A 15,129-nucleotide genomic window follows, 5' to 3' on the forward strand; every position below is an offset into this window, starting at 1 on the left:
ACTTGTGACCTCTGTCTATCAAATAAATAAATCTTAAAAAAAAAAAAATCAAACCTTGTAAATATGTTTTGTGACGTTGATAAAGAGGAGCTATTTCTATCTAAACCAACACAAATGAATGTGTTAAAAGCAGAAAAAAAAAATAGGAAAACTTGAGATCTGATTCATTCATATATTCTTTCATTTCCCAAGTACTCTTAGGCCTCTTTTTGTGTCACACATGGAAACTAAAGTGACAGTAACATTTCCTGAATACTTCTGTGCCTGACATTCCCCTAGCAATCTTATAGACATTACTGCATAGTTTAGTCTTTACCAAATGTATCTCTGACGAGGACTGTTAGGACCTGTATTAATAGATGAGGCTTAGATCAGTTGCAACTTAGATGCAGTCACACACCTGGTTTTCATTGTCGGATCTGGAAAGGTTCACTTGGGCTGTTCCCAGAAGCCAGGCCCTGACCAAATACCCCATGCTGCCTTTCAAAACAGATGTGAACTTGTATCTTGGAGCGTTCGGGCTAGCAGGGGTGCTGCGCTCTGCAGGGGCTGGCATGGGGACATGCGGGGCCTTCGGAGAGCAGCCTTGAGGCATTCACCCTGGATCCCAGGGGAGGGGTAAAGTTCCTGGAGAAAGGGACATCTACGTAGGGGCCGAGGATGAGTGGGACTTGGTGAGACATGGGGGAAGGAAGGAGCCAAGGAGAGAGAGAAAGTTTATGACTTGTGTATGAGTGATCCGTGGTCCTTTCGTAGAGCTGAGTACAGTTCAGAATGGCTGCCGTTGAAAGCTGAGGCCGTGGACTTGGAGTGAGATGGGTCTGGAGAGCTAGCATTGTTGAGCAAGTGGGGGCATCTTGAGTTCATGTCTCAGCTTTCACACGGATTCACTGTCAGGAAGCCTCGGGTAAGGGACTAAGTCACCCTTAACTCCATCTCCCATATGGGTCGACAAATGGATACACCATCTTTCTAGCACACTTGTGAAGACTGCACAAAAAAGTAATGGGCATAAAACTATGTTATTACCCTTAGTCTCTATCATTAAAGGAGATACCCAAAATGGAACTCAATTATTTTACACCAGTGAGAAATATCTTTGTTTATAAGTGTTACTATGACCTCTTCTCTTAATCAGCCCTTAAGGAATAGGGAATCATGTTCTTAGTTAAGCTCTGTCCATTAAATAGTCCATTCAAATGACCTTGAACAGTCATCTTCACATTCAGTCCCTAGCAATCTCATTGATAAACGAGGTACTAGGACTTTAAAGCCTTGTGAGTAGTAACATTATATAGCCTCTGAAAAGCTTCCAGACCCAAGGAATCTAGTTTAAATCCTGACTCTCCCATGAATTTGCTGCATGAATTTGAACAAGTTACTTTACCTCTCTGCATCTTAATTTCCTCATTTATAAAATTAGGATAATTGTAGTACCTATCTGATAGAGATATTGTGAAAATTATATCTGAATAAAGTGCTAAGAAAAAGTCGTGCCTGATCGTAGGCACTACTGAAAGGTGCTTATTATTTTCATGATCCTGTAAAGTCACATGAAATTAATCTGTGCATGCTGTAGACCAGCGGGGCTCCAGCAAAGGTCAGTGTGAAGGTTGTAGATCCCTATATTAGTACTCAGCAGAGAACAGTCAATTTAGAGCCATTAATGCAGGCGTGGGCAGGATGGGTGGCGTGGACTCTGCTGTTACCGTGTTTCTACCTAAGGAGACAAGGAGCTTATGGGACACCTGGATGGCTCAGTGGTTAAGCATCTGCCTTTGGCTCAGGTCACGATCCCAGAGTCCTGGGATCAAAATCCACATTGGGCTCTCTGCCCTGCGGGGATCCCGCTTCTCCTTCCTGTCTCTTGTTCCCCCTGGTTGTGCTTTATCTCTCTCTGATAAATAAATAAAATCTTAAAAAAAAAAATGAAAGAGAACAGGGAGCTTAAAAGGCACAAAGTCTAAAATAAGAAAGAACCACAGAGTGGGCGGGGGGGAGAAAAGCCCCTTTGGAGCTGAGCCTCGTGGGGAATAGCAGTTCCTTTTCAGGATATGATGTTGAGTGAGAAGTTCCATGGTCAGCTCCACGGTCAGACCGCCACACAGAGGGGCAGAAAATCAAAACAAACCACAGAGAAAGGAACAACAGTAAAAAATGGTCACAAAAGGTTCTCTCTGGTTCTCCTGCTACAGAGAGCGGGAGCCGCATGTGTCAGGACTGCTTGAGGAAGCCCCTTGTCACTGCGAGCAGGAGCCCCAAGTCCCCCTGCCAGTCATGCGTACCTTCCCTGCATGCTTGATCCGTCTCAGTCCCCGTGAGAAAGCTGCCCCTGTTGTCCGTATTGCACATGTCCGTGTAGCTGTGCTGTCGTTTGTTTATATTTGGGAAGGATGCTGATCGCTTCTAAGTCCCCCTGCACTTGGAATCCATCATTTCATATTCCCCAACAACCTTTTAAAGTGAATACTTTTACTTCTAAATTAGAGATGAGGAAGCTGAGATGTTCAGAGGTTAAGTAACTCCTTCAAGGTCCAGTAAGTAGTGGAGCCACTTTGACAGCCTAGGACTGTCTTCTTCCAGTGCTCCCACTGCCCTTGGGTCTGTCCCATCCCCCCTCTAGGTGCTCCCCATGTCACCAAAGGCATTGATGGGGGTGTCCTGGGAGGGCACTATGCCTGGGTGTGCAAAAAGACAAGAACAGAGAGATGAACCTAAGGCTGAGTCCTGCTGAGTGCAGTTCAAGGCATCGTCTGCACCCAGGGTAGCCCTCTAAGCCCATGGTGTGCACGTACCTAATCAGCCTCTCTCAAGGCACCAGTCTGAGAGCCACAGAGGTGCCAGGAAGGAAGGCTGATTCACCCTGCTGTCTGCAGAAGGCTTGCTCCTGGGCTGAAATGCCTTAGGCATCCAAACGTCAGGGCATACGGTGCTTTGCTACTGATGACTAATTTAGGTGCATCTGGTCAGATAATTTGTTCCACGGGATATTGGTTCTATGTTATTTATGGAGATGTGCTTTGTGGCTTAATAAGGGAGGCGATGATCTTAGAACTGGGTACAGGGATCTGTGAATAGCCAACAGATCTTTAATTGTGTTACTCAGTAATTTTTGGTCTGTTTGATGGATCAGTTTTGGGAAGCTTCCACAATGTTTGTGGCTTTGTCAGTTTCTTCCTTTAATTCTGTCAGTTTCTGTTTCGTGGGTTTTGAATCTGTTGTTAGATGCATATATAGGTTTATGATGACTAGATCTTCCATTTTTTATATAACCATGTAAAGACCATCTTTATCCTTAAATTTTTGTTTTGGCTTTAGAGTAAATTATATTTTTCTGACATAATTATTGCAGTACCAGCTTCTTTGAATTATTGAGTCTGGCATACATTTTTCTCTCCCTCAGTCTTATGTTTTACTATGTTTAATGTGTAGGTCATGAAAAAGAGCGTGTGTGTGTGTGTGTGTCTGTGTGTGTGTGTGTGTAATATATTTTTTAAAAATTTATTCTAGGATTCTCTGGCTCTGGACATACATTTGGCAGAATCTATCTTTTCTGTATGCTGTGATTTTTACTTGGGCTTTTTTCTCCTTTTTTAGGTCCCTCCTGGCCTCCATGTTTAGGGAATTTACATGTTCTGATTCTCTTCTTTAAGTAGTGATGCTTAAATTTTAAAAGTTGGCTTAACATGTATGTCAATTATACCTCAGTAAGGCTGAAATTTTAAAAAATTGACTTTCCTCAGTAAAGCCTAAAATTAATCCCCCCTTATTCTTATAATTGTGGCTCTCTATAGATTATGGCATAAATTAAGGGAATTCAGATACTGTTGTGGCTGGAAGAATGCTAGAAGATTTTATCCACATACCTTGTCCAACAAACCGAAGGACTCAGACATATATATATATATATACATATATACATACATTTATACATACACACACACAAAATTAAGAGGAAGAAAGGAAGATACTGGATCTCATCTTTGCCTTACTGTCCAATATTCCAATATTTACATCATTAGTAATAAGTCCAGTATTGTGCTGATTCCATTTGAGAAATACTTGCTGCATTCCAAAGCAATTAGAATTAGTTGGATCAACACAACCCAGAAGGACCTTGACCCAAAAGGGAAGAGCCATTTGGCAAATCTCTAACCACTTCTATTCTTTTCCACTTTGAGAAAACTTGGTAGGAACTGGAGAAGGTTGTTTGATCCATTGTTACTATAGTTTATAGCTAATGTCAGGTCTTAGTTTGATATCGGATACTAATCAACATAAAGTCCTTTATCTCCCCAACTAGTTGTATGAAAACAATGTGTTTATGTATAGTGTGTGTATATATGTATTTATATTTTTATGGAGAGAATGAGTATTCCTTTCATCACATTTTTCAAAACCTTAATGAAGTTTATAATCTGTTAGGGGCCATCGATTTTCCTGTCCTACAAATCAGCTGACTTCTGGCAAGTGCCATTCCCCATCTGTTGAAGTTCCAAGTTCACTTGCTCCTGGAGAAAATGTGTGACCTCATTTTCTTATTTGTTTTCCTTCTTTCTTTCAAAAGCTTCCTTCCTACCAGCTACTTTAACCATGACTGTGGACAGGGGAGATAATGTGAACATATCTTTCAAAAAGGTGTTGATTAAAGAAGAAGACGCAGTGATTTATAAAAATGGTGAGTATGTGTTTCATTTCCTGCCAGCACCATGGTGTGAGACATTAGATAGCATGAAATGTATCGGGTCATTATCCTGGTGCAGTCTTGGGGGCAGATGTTGCAAGCAAAGCTCTTATGATGCAAGACAGTTGAATCTTATTAAAGAAGCTCTATGAGTCACTGTGGTTGGTTGCTTAATTAAGTAGAGATTCATATACATAAATGAATGTACATTCTAAATTTATGAGTGTATAATGTGAAACTAAATGTACAATAGACACCCCCTTATGATGTGATAAGAGAGGGCCCAAATTCAGCCATGTAGACTGAAGGTTGCTTGATTGCAAGGTTAAGGAAATTAGCAGATTGAGCCTGGGAAGCCAACTGGAATTAGGTCTGGGAGTCCAACTGTGTCTTACAAATCTGTCCAGTTCCAGCTGTGATTTGACACCTTGTGGTGGCAGTTGCCTGATCCAGCTGGAATATTGATGGGGACTATGCTGAGTTCTGTGAGTGGAGAGGACTTCCAGATTGCAGCAGGGATTCTAGGTTATCTCCTGGTTAGCTGATTAGTCTGCTGGGTGTCTGTGCCTGTTCATCTCTTCCTGCAGAAGATAAGCACTTTAGCCTTACCTCTATCTTCATAACTTTGGTGGTAGATCACGTAGACTAACCTATCTGCTCTATCACCGTAACTTTCTCAGTTTGGGGGAGAGCACTGCATGGCTCAGCCTTTTCATTCTTCTACACCCAATATGCTAGAGCACGTTTTCTGTATCCAGTAAGAGCTGATGAAGTGGAGGGGCCAGATGTTTCCAGGGGAAACGGAGTGTCTGCGTATGACTCACTGTTCTCTACTCTTCTCCCTCACCAGGTTCCTTCATCCACTCAGTGCCCCGGCATGAAGTACCTGATATTTTAGAAGTGCATCTGCCTCATGCTCAGCCCCAGGACGCTGGAGTGTACTCAGCCAGGTACATAGGAGGAAACCTCTTCACCTCAGCCTTCACCAGGCTGATAGTCCGGAGTAAGTGACTGAGAGGCCACAATCTGTGATGATTGGGTCATTAGGATTTTTAGTGGCAAATAACAGAAACTGACTCTGACTACCTGAGCAAAAGCCAGGGGAATTGGTTGGAAGTTTACTAAGGACTCTAGAAAATTGGTAGAATGGCTGACAAAGAAGTTTCCAGAAAAGATAGGCCCCAGGGAAGATCTGGGGCTCAACGTGGGTGGGGGCATATGGACTTTCTCTCAAGGAGGCTGAGCTTACTCTAACTGTGCTTCAGCAATGGTTTTTTATTATTTACTAAATTTGAATTCCCAAGATAGAGAATCAGATAGGCCTAATATATGTCAAATGTCTACTGGCTTACACCAATGAGCTATAGTTGAGTGTGGGGGCAGCATACCAAAGCGCAGACTCCAGGACCTCACACTTGAATAGCAGCTTCATTCCTCTAAGAAGGGGGCATCACAGTGAGCTGGGCAGTCTCCCTGAAATGCATCTGATACACGGGGACGAGTTGGGCCTTCTGGATTGGTCTAAGAGCCAGTTAAACATTCAGTCTCCTGTGAGGCTCTTGGGTAGCTCAGTCAGTTAAGCATCTGACTCTTGATTTCAGCTCAGGTCACGATCTCAGGGCCATCAGTTCAGATCAAGCCCCTCATCGGGCTTTGTGCTCAGCATGGAGTCCGCTTAAGGTTCTTCCCCCTCCCTCTCTCTCTGATCCTCCCCAGTGCCCTCATGCTCTCTCTCAAATAAATAAATAAATAACATCTTTTTAAAAAAACACATTAAGTCTCTTATAAATCCTACACTGTCCAGACTATTTAACTCTCAAATGGGATTTCTATTCTCATGTTTGAAAATGTGCATGAGTTAGAGAACTAGTAAACAACCTGATCCCTTTTTACAACTATCAAAGTAGAGAGGAACTGACAACCAGTAGTTGTTTTTTTTTTTTAAGATTGTATTTATTTATTTGACCGAGAGGGATCACAAGCAGGCAGAGAGGCAGGCAGAGAGAGAGGAAGGGAAGCAGGCTCCCTGCTGCACAGAGAGCCCGAAGCGGGGCTCAGTCTCAGGACCCTGAGACCATGACCTGAGCCGAAGGCAGAGACTTAACCCACTGAACCACCCAGGGGCCCCTCAACCAGTAGTTTTTATAAGAAGTTGATTTATAGAAAGAAAAACTTGCCTTGAACTTCCTGGCTATCCCACGTATTCATGGTATGAAACAATGCAGGTCTAAGTATTTGGGCTGCTCCATCATTCTAATGATTGGAATCTTACAGTTTTTCTTTTTCTTTGCCTTATATTTATTCATTTGTTCATTCAACAAAAATCTATTAATCATAACTCTGTGCCTAGTATTGTGTTAGTATGAAAATACAAGGATGAGAAGATGAATCACTGTCCCTTGGGTAATTCTCAGAGCAGTTATATCGGCAAGTGGATAAATCGTTTTGGATTATGACAGTGGAAGTGTGAAAAGTGTGGTTCATCTGGTTTAGTCCCCTTTTATTCCACTGCTCTCAGGAAGAGTCCAAATGGCAAGAGCACGGTTGGACTTCATTTCATTTAGGTGTTTCTCTCCAGCCTATACAGCACTGCATACCAGGTGTACTCAGAGTCCAGGGAAAATGGGCACATTTTCTAGTCATATCAGAAACACCAGATGTTGACATATGGTAAAAGATTTAACTTTTTTTTTAATGTCAAAACAATCATGACATAATATAGACTAGAATTTGAAACTCACCTGAAGTTTTAAGATAAAGTGAAAGATTTCAAACACATTTTGATCTCTAGCTATCTCTTGAGACTGCTAGGAGCACTCCTTTGCTTCAGAGTATTTTGGTGAAACTGAGAAGCATTGCTAATATCTAAAATAATTCTAAGAAAGTTTGAGTTCTACAATCATCCGGTTTAGGAGTATTTTTCGCCAGTATGATTTACTTGATGTTTTAAGCAATGAGGTACAGCTAACGGTATTTGTCCATTTCTCATAACTCTAGGGTATCTATCCAGGACAAATTGAAACCTAGGAGTAAATCACAAGTTCCTTAGACTTTGTGCCAAGAATCACACTGGTTATATTTATAGCATTTCTTTTCAAAATAAATTCTCTCTCTGACAAGATTTCTTAGAACCAATGAATTTATAGGATTTCTCTCTATATGCATGAATATTTGGTTTCCTAAAAATATAAAACCTCAGGGTTTTTGATGAAAATCGCAGAAGCCTGATTGCATCTTGTTGCTTACCAAAAACCATTTTTCCTAGCTTCTCCATCTCTAGGAGATTACCTCAGTTTTCCCTTCAAGCTTTATTCTTTTGTCTTTCTCAGGATGAGGGGAAAAGCTGGGAAAGGTCTATAGATAAGTAGAGAGCTAGAGACATAATTCAGCGTAATAGGAAGCTCATCTTCTTCTCCATGGGCTGCCATCATTAGTATTCAACACGTGCAAATAACTGTGATGTGGCTTTCAAGAAATCACTAATTGTGCAGAAGTATTTTCCCCTTTATATAGTAAGGCATGTAAATATTAACTTTTTTAACATTTTGTAGCTTTATCTTTTAAATGGAAGTCTGTAAGAAAGGGTCTGTGTAGACAGTCTTCCTGATTGTTTTAGAGAAAATACTGATAACCAGGAATTCTCGCCAAAGAAATTATTACATCAGCTGTAGGCACAGGTCCAACCTTACCACCGTGAGACTAACATTCAGGGACAAAGACACTCGTTCCTATCAGATGAGAAATTAAATCGCTGACCACAGAGGGTCATCCCAACGCCCCTGCATTTTTTCCTTATATCAGAAGGTGTCTTTGGACCTAAAAAAATCATCTAAAATCACTAAATGTTAGAAAGAAGTAACCAGTAAGTAAGAATCTAGGAACATTTAACCATTCTTGTACTTTAGGTTTTGTATAGCTTATTTTACTTTCTGTATTTTTTTTTTTGGGGGGGGGGGTGGATGCTAGCAGCTCCTGCTCGCTCCTTCAGCCACATCTTGTCTCTACAAACTGTGGACCACAGGTTCTCACACTCTGGCATGCATTAGAATTATCGGGAAGACTTGGTAAGAATAGATCGCTAGGCCACCTCCAATTCAGTAGGTCACGGATAGGGGCTACATTTGAGATTTGCATCTCTAGAGATTTGCATCTCTACAAACTGTGGACCAGAGGTTCTCACACTCTGGCATGCATTAGAATTATCGGGAAGACTTGGTAAGAATAGATCGCTAGGCCACCTCCAATTCAGTAGGTCACGGATGGGGGCTACATTTGAGATTTGCATCTCTAGCAGATTCCCGGGTAATGGAGAAGCTTAGTGGTCAGGGGTCACACTTGGAAAACCATTGCTCTAGCTCTGATCGTACCTGCAGCTCTGGAAAATGCCAGGCCTTCCTCCCCTGCCCTACCTTTGCTTGGAACACACTTTGCAGCCTATCTTCTTTGCTAATTATGTGGTCATGCAGGTCCTGCTCGCATACCACCTCCTCCAGGAAGCTTTCCTTTCATCCCCAAGACAGGATTAGGTACTCCATGTCTCTCTCTCTTTTTAAAGATTTTATTTATATATCTGATAGGGAGACACAGATAGCGATAGAGAGCACAAGCAGGGTGGAGAGGGAGAAGCAGGGAGCCTGGCTGTGGGGCTTGATCCAAGGACCCTGGGAACATGACCCAAGTGGAAGGCAGATAGATGCTCAATTGACTGAGCCACTCAGGCACCCCTCCTTGTCTTTGTTGCTATCCTTATTTCCTGTTTCCCACAGAGGACTATTAGCTTTTAAAGAACTGAGATTGTTTAAAAAAAAAAAAAAAGAACTGAGATTGTATTTTGTTTCTCTTCATTTACTCATGTCTATTGAAATGACTGCCATGTTGTAGGTGTTTAGTAAAGGTTTATGGAATGAGTGTGCTCTACTCAGCAGAGCCTTGTTTTTCTTAAAAGGATGTGAAGCTCAGAAGTGGGGACCTGAATGCAACCGTGTCTGCACTGAGTGCAAGAACAACGGTGTCTGCCATGAAGATACGGGAGAATGCATTTGCCCCCCTGGGTTTATGGGGAAGACCTGTGAGAAGGGTAAGTCAGGAGCGCTTGATGAGCAAGTTCCACATTTAAAAAGCCGTCATTGCTGGACGTAGAATTTTAACTCTGGACACTGTTGGGAACAGAAACTAAGTGGCCCATGTTAGGCCATGTAGGAACTTGGTGGGAATTGGAAAAAAGCACCCTTTCCTAAAGGTTCTTTATTGCCAATCAAAGTTGTCCCTGCTGCAGCTGAGATTGGATTGTTTTCTGTTTTCACTAGTCTAGGGGAGACCCGTAAAAGAAGACCCATACATTTCAAGGGTTTGAATATTTGACTCTGACTCATCTTTTTCTCCCACCAAAGCTTGCGAGCTGCACACATTTGGCAGAACGTGTAAAGAAAGGTGTAGTGGACCAGAGGGCTGCAAGTCCTATGTGTTCTGTCTCCCAGACCCCTACGGGTGCTCCTGTGCCACAGGCTGGCAGGGTCTGCAGTGCAACGAAGGTACGTGCCAGTCACACCCCTGAACAGAAATGTTCCAGCACGTATACCTGGGAGACCCAGCTTGCAGGAGATCAGAGCGAGGGATGAACTCTGCAATCCAGTGCTGAGCTATGGGTTTGTTTGTTTTTTTAAAAGATTTTATTTATTTATTTGACACAGAGAGAGCAAGAGAGACAGTGAGAGGGGGAACACAAGCAGGGAGAGTGAGAGAGGGAGAAGTGGGCTCTGATCCCAGGACCCTGGGATCACGACCCAAGCCTAAGGCAGATGCTTAACAACTGAGCCACCCAGGGGCCCCTGAGCTACAGGGTTTTGAATCACAGATGTTTTCATTGCAAGTTAATGATGCTTTCATAATTAAGCATAAGACTCTGGACGTTAGAGAAAGTGTTTTTCCTGCACATTATCTAGGGTTCTTATTAAAACACAGCCTCTTATTCCATAGGTGTGGACTGGGTCCTGGGGTCTGAGTTTCCCAAAACTCCCAGATGGTGCTCCACGGTGCTGGTTTTCAGATCACATTTGAGTTGGAAAGGCCATCGAGATTTGTATTTTTTTAGTGGACTCTAGATATCAGAGCTCTGAGGTCCTATCCAGACAGGATTTGGGCTTTGAAAATAGAGGAAGAGCTTTCTTCTGTGGACCCACTAACATCACCTCCTAGCCACCCACAGACTTCGTTTTCTCCCTTCGTCTCTGTTCACCATGGTTCTGGGGTCTTGGTTTACAGCGTGCCAGCCGGGTTATTACGGGCCAGACTGCAGGCTTAGCTGCAGGTGCACCCACGGGGAGCTGTGCGATCGGTTCCAGGGATGTCTCTGCTCTCCAGAACGCCAAGGGCTGCAGTGTGAGAAAGAAGGTAAAGCAAGGTAACACTGTAATTAGGGCCGTGTTTAGCCTGTCTGCGCTGGGCTTTGTCGGTTTTAATTCTTGCCCAAATTCCTCAAGCCCAAATTCCTCAAGCCACTCTTCTGTTTCCATCCAGAAGTTGGGAAGAATATACCCCAAGTTCTAAAGGACAGCATTCTTGTCCTTTCCTACGGGCCCTCCTCCCGGGCTTCATTCCTCCTTCTGCGAGAGGAAACCACGTACCCTTTGTGGAGCAGGGAGTGATGACTGGCAGGCGAGGGCTCTGCCTACCCCGTCTGCTCCCTTCCAGGGCACCCATCTTTTCCCAGGGTATGCACAACAGGGGAGAATTCCTTTGGAGGGATTTGGACAAAGGCTATTTTTGAAAAGAAAGATAGAAAAAAGAAGCAAAAAGAGAAAAGATGAAGCCTCAAAGCGCAATTTTAGGTAATTCTACTTCAGAAATTACCATAGAGCAAGGGGTCCACAAACCCTGACCCACAGGCCATTCAGTCCGCCATTTTTTTTAACAACTTTATTGAGATATCGTTTCTATACCATGAAGTTCATTCCTTGTAAGTGTGCAATTGAGTGATATTTACAGAGTCGTGCAGCCATGACTGCAATCTAATTTTAGGATGTTTCTAATTTTAGGATGTTTCTGCTCCTTCAGAGGAGACCTTGTACCTATTGGGTGTAGATCCCATTCTCCCTCCCACCACCCTGCCCCCTGGCAACCCTGAATTTACTTTTTGTCTCTATAGAATGACTTATTCTTGACACTGCATAAACTGTAGATGGGATCACCCATTACATGGTCTTTCGTGACTGGCTTCTTTCACGGACCATACTGATTTTGAGGTTTAACTGTACTATAGCACTTATCCTTTTTATTTCCCTACCGTCTGTTGTTGTAAAGAAAATTTGATTGGCAGGAGCTATACTAATTCGTTCAGAACATGTACTCACTAGCTGCTCTACATCAGGGTTAAGGAGTTCGTTATTAGAGAACTTCCAGTCCGCAGAGCTAAAAATATTTACTGTCTAGACAGAAAAAGCTTCATTCTTCCTCTAGAATATACTTTATAAAATGCAAAGAAACATATTTTTATATATTTTCCCAAAATTTAAAAATAATGAACCTATATAACTTTTCCAACCCTACAAATCTAAATGTTCCAGAAGGAAATCTACACTCAGAGCAGCAAGACCAAGACCCTTACAGCTTTTTGTCTGTTCGTTTTTAAATTCAGAACAAATATGGGAGGAAAATACCAACAATTGTTTTCTCAAAGGCTTTGGCTTCATTTTACTGTGTTCAGTCCCCCCCCCCCCCCCCACTGTTCGGACTTTTGGCCACAGGGCAGGAACCTGGGAGGGTCTAGGAAGGGAAGGAAAGGCCTTGGGGCTGCAGGCGGCCAACACACCCAGGGATTTGACTTTTCAATTTCGTGCCCGCTTACCTTTGCTGAGCCTGAAGTTGCGAAAGGTGGGAAACCCTCAGACCGAGATGCAGCCCCCGGCTTTCAGATAGCAGCCCCGCATCCCGCTTCCTGGCTTCTCCTCCATCTCCACCTGCAAACGCGCCTTCCAGCCGACTGCAGGAAGTGCAAGGCGACAGAGCAGGAAAGACTTAACTGCCTTCAAAGTGTCAAAGCGCTTTTTAAAGTTCCTATGCGAATCACTTCTTAAACCGAAAAATCTGGTAGATTCTAATCACAATCCCTTCAAGTCTACAGATAGATCAAGGAATTACCCTTGTAATTATTAGACCTCTTTCCTCCCTGCTCCGTACCTTTTACTCATCGCGTTCTAGGCCCGGGAATCAGGACAACAATATAAAATATGAGTGTTGTGTTCAACACGGCCCCATCGCCTTACCCCACCCCCACCAGTATCCAACAGCTTGTAAGTCCCCGCTGCTCTTGGGGGGCATGTCCATCACCCACAGTCTTCATGAAGTGCTGGACTGGTTTCTACTGCATCTCACTTTTAGTTACAAAGGTCTGAGGTTCTCTAAGACCCTACAATTCAGAATAAAATCGTTGTATTTCAGGATTATTCATTCTCTACCACGTAGGTATTAGGCAAAGAGTCCTGATACCCTTGTTGATACCAGAGACAGTGTCTTTCAGTATTGGTGGAAACACTAGTGACTGGGCTCTTGCCTTGAAACCAGTTTGAGGGACTAGTTCTGTTCCACTTTGCTTCTTGCGTGTGTCAATGTTCCTCATTGCTCACCACCTGCAGATTCAGGGAACTCTGTCTTGTAGAGCACAAGGGAGGCTCACGTTGGTCAGCAACGTTGTGGGGTTGTTTGCAGAATCAAAGAGGACCGAGTTTTTGTTTTTGTTTTTGCTTTTTCTTTTTTTTGGGGGGGGTCAGCATTCTCTTAAAAAATAAAGGGAGCTGAAACTTCAGACCAGGGATGATTTGGTCATGAGGATTATTTTAACATAGAGACTGTCCACCCCAGATCCATTGAGGGGAGCACAGCATTATGGCAGAGTGTAGACTCTGGATTCATACAGATCTGAGCTTGATTCTGGGTTATGAGCCTCAGTCTTCTCATCTGTAAGATGGGACCACAATAGCATTTTTTTCCCCACAAATTTATTACACGATGATAAAACAATAGAATACTTGCAAAGTTCTTACCGGGGACGCGGCTTGCCAAATGGTAGCTGCTTTTACTTCTGTTGCTGCTATGTCAAAGACTAGATTTCACAGTGCTGTTTTCCTCGTGCAGGCACACCAAGGATGATCCCAAAGATAGAGGATTTGCCGGATCACATAGAAGTAAACAGCGGCAAATTCAACCCCATCTGCAAAGCGTCTGGCTGGCCACTACCTGCCAATGAAGAAATGACGCTCGTGAAGCCGGATGGGACAGTGCTCCACGTAGGAGTTCTTCTTCTTCTGGCTCCTGACAGCACTAGATGCTTTTGGTGTAGCAATCCCCTCGCTGCAGGCTGGGTTCCACCCTGGGCTTGCATCCTCCAAAGCCAGTGTGTTGTCACCTTGGACAGAATGCTGTGTCCCTGGGGAGGTAGAGCAGAGTCACCGCAGCCTGGCCAGTGCCACAGGGCAAGGTTGGAAAGAGACCACCACAGTGGAATTGAGGAAGCTGAGTGCCAACCACCCCACTCTTCCCGCAGAATTTTCCCACTGTGTGTGCTGAGAGGAACATGTGAGGCTATGCAGGCTCTACTCCTCACAGTACATCCCCTCGGTCTAGCATCTATCAGGAAGAATGAGGGGGTCTTGTGGCCACCAAAGGGTGTGGCTAGGTGTGGCCACATGAATCAGCAGGAGATTTTTGTGTTACCTACCATGTGCTATCAGGAAATGGAAATTTGATGACTGATCTACTTCTATTGTGTTCTTTGGAGCAAAAATTAGCAGAGCACTAAAGAAGGCAGTTCAGTCTAATTTCGTTGATTCCAGATAGATCTGCTCTCACACTTCCCATTCAGAAACCATAAACCATGGAATCCCTTGGATCCGAATACTTTCCTTGGGCCTCCGACCTCTTCATTCTGCCCTTGTGGCAGGAGCTCAGCTCTGGTTAGGGGCGGTCAGAGCACTTCTTCTTTGCTGGAAAGGACTAAGCAACTTTTCCAAATGTTTCCCTTCTCTCTTCCAACAATCTCCAATGTGGCCCAGATAGGAGTTGCCCAAATTTCTCTGGGTCACCAGAGATCCTCAGAAAGTTGATGTATTTTCTTGTCTAAACATTTTGAAATGGTTATCTTTTTGTTTTGTTTTGTTTTCCTCTCAAAGATAGCTGAAAATCAACCTGGCCAAGAGGGCCAGGGAGGGCCAGGGTCCTCCCGGGTGCAGGATATGTGGAATGTGCCATTATTGGTTTCCACATGTCAGCTGTTCCTGACTCCCCTCAAACAATTCCTTAGGCAGTGAAGCTGCTTAAAATCTTGTTGGCCTTTTCCTGACTTAATGGAAGTAAGAGCTACCCTCTAGGGAGAGTCAGCCGTACTGTATACGTGCTGCTTATTATTCCCTGTCCCCTCACTAGAGAAGTGGAAATGGGCTGGGTGACGTTGA

General features: G+C 43.6%; 1 protein-coding gene across 2 annotated transcripts in view; it reads left to right on the plus strand.

Annotated features, from left to right (window-relative positions):
- Positions 1 to 15,129, plus strand: part of TEK (TEK receptor tyrosine kinase) — a 95,235-nt gene that overhangs the window by 47,142 nt on the left and 32,964 nt on the right. For both annotated transcript variants that reach the window (XM_082696759.1, XM_082696760.1), the window contains exons 3-8: positions 4,568 to 4,678; positions 5,535 to 5,687; positions 9,630 to 9,761; positions 10,075 to 10,215; positions 10,946 to 11,074; positions 13,814 to 13,965. In XM_082696759.1, coding sequence (XP_082552885.1) covers positions 4,568 to 4,678; positions 5,535 to 5,687; positions 9,630 to 9,761; positions 10,075 to 10,215; positions 10,946 to 11,074; positions 13,814 to 13,965 — 818 coding nt within the window. The remainder of the gene's footprint in view (positions 1 to 4,567; positions 4,679 to 5,534; positions 5,688 to 9,629; positions 9,762 to 10,074; positions 10,216 to 10,945; positions 11,075 to 13,813; positions 13,966 to 15,129) is intronic.

This window comes from Mustela nivalis (assembly GCF_964662115.1).
Source record: "Mustela nivalis genome assembly, chromosome: 13".
Taxonomy (NCBI): domain Eukaryota; kingdom Metazoa; phylum Chordata; class Mammalia; order Carnivora; family Mustelidae; genus Mustela; species Mustela nivalis.